We start from the raw sequence: 1,639 nt of genomic DNA, 5'->3' as shown, positions 1-1,639 counted from the left end.
CGCCCTCGCCGCTCACCTGCATTTTCTGCAGCCCCTCGAGGCTCCTCGCCAAGCCAGGGAGGCTGGTCTGCACCACGGGGTGTTTCATCTGGGGGAAGATGGAGTTGGTGACTGCCCAAAATCCAACCCTGGAAGCCGGCTCTGGCGTGGCTGGGCCACATCCTGCCCGCCGCAGCGGGGACCAGCTCCCCGCGAGCATCCCCTCACCTCCTCCTGGAAGCGCCTGTAGTCCACCTCGTCCATGCCGCTGCGGGCGAAGGTCTCCAGGTCCTGCCTGCCCTCGCTGCGGAGGAGCCGCACGTCACCCAGGCGTGCCGTGAAGTCACCCAGGCGTTTTTGGAAATCGGCTGTGTACTGTGGGGGTGAGACGCAGGGGATGCTGCGGGGTTGGGCCCAGGCACCTCCATCCCAGTAACCCCAGTAAAGCTCGTGCATCCTCGCACCATTACCAGAAGCTGTGGTTGCAGCCAGCCCTCACCTTGGGGGTTTTTAGATGCTCATCCAGGTCATAGGACCCCTCGAGCTGCAGCACCTCCCACAGCCCCGCGCCGCTCTTGCACTCCCTGGAAGGCAAAGGGACGTGGGTGGCATGACCCCAAATTAGCCCTCCGATGTATAAGGGCAGAGGTGGGCTCCTGTGGCACCCACCGATACGCTGCGCTGAGGTTGGAGTCCCTCCTGAGGTTGAGCTGGCGGGTGAGGTTCATGGATGGAGGCAGGTTCCCGGGGGTGTCAATGAACTGGGCCAAATGGGAGGAAAAAGAGGGTCAGCGTCAGGCGCAGGCATTTCCAGCAACGATTTTGGGGGTGCTCTGCCCTTGCAGGTGCGTCCTGGGGTACCCCATCCCAGCCAGAGCTAATCTTGCCTTTATTTGTATGATCCCCATTGCAGAGCCTCGCCGGGCAGCGTTTGGAGGGAAAGCAGCAGACAGCCCCATGCAGGGACCTGCCTGCGTGTGCACGGCCACGGGACGAGCCCTGATCCCATTCCCAACCCTGCTCCCAGCCCCGTCGCAGCGTGTTGCCGGCCCCGAGCACCCCAGGGATCCCCAAACAACCGGAGGACAGGGGTCCTGCAAGTAGGATCATCATTGCCTTGAGCAAATTAACAGCACAAGGGCAATTCCCCGCTGCTGATGCGAATCCAAGGACCTAATCCTAAACTTTATCTTCTGGTTTAGCATGGGGCTTTTCTGGACGCGTGTAGGGGGAGCACGCAGAGCATTTAGGGGCATTTTGGTGCACGCAAGCAGAGATTTACGGGGCAATGGGTGGATGCATGGCTACCCACCTTATAAATCTCCTGGTTCACCCAATTCCTGCAAACCAGTGTCTGGACGTTGCCCCCAACCAGGAAGGTGGCGAAAACCAGGAGGATGAGGAGCCAGGAGAACAGGAAAGCCAGGCCCACGCCGCTGAAAGAGGGAGAGGAGGCACCGGCGACAGCTTTGCAGACCCGAGCGGGCAGAAAGGCTTGTGGGGACCTGCCGGGCCGGCTGCAGCCCTGCAGCTCCCTCCCGTGCCCGGGCATGCCGGCCTGTCTGGGAAGAGCCCGCGGGAGAGGGGTGTGCCGGGCAGTGGGGCCGGGGCGCAGGAGCTGCCAGCTCCCAAGGAGGAGCGGCTTCTCCCCACACCCCCG

The 1,639-nt window shown here is 62.7% G+C and overlaps 1 protein-coding gene across 1 annotated transcript in view; it reads right to left on the bottom strand.

Moving 5' to 3' along the window:
* The window catches only part of LOC103919662 (prominin-2-like), a 22,108-nt gene that overhangs the window by 16,368 nt on the left and 4,101 nt on the right, over positions 1–1,639 (bottom strand). The window contains exons 7-11 of the mRNA XM_009327206.1: positions 1,292–1,415; positions 649–740; positions 479–563; positions 208–354; positions 17–88 (exon numbers count right to left, since the gene is read on the bottom strand). Of these exons, the coding sequence (XP_009325481.1) occupies positions 17–88; positions 208–354; positions 479–563; positions 649–740; positions 1,292–1,415 (520 nt within the window). The remainder of the gene's footprint in view (positions 1–16; positions 89–207; positions 355–478; positions 564–648; positions 741–1,291; positions 1,416–1,639) is intronic.

This window comes from Pygoscelis adeliae, unplaced genomic scaffold, assembly GCF_000699105.1.
Source record: "Pygoscelis adeliae isolate BGI_AS28 unplaced genomic scaffold, ASM69910v1 Scaffold187, whole genome shotgun sequence".
NCBI lineage: Eukaryota > Metazoa > Chordata > Aves > Sphenisciformes > Spheniscidae > Pygoscelis > Pygoscelis adeliae.
The sequence above is the reverse complement of the archived record's forward strand: the minus strand, read 5'-3'. Positions and strand labels throughout refer to the sequence as shown.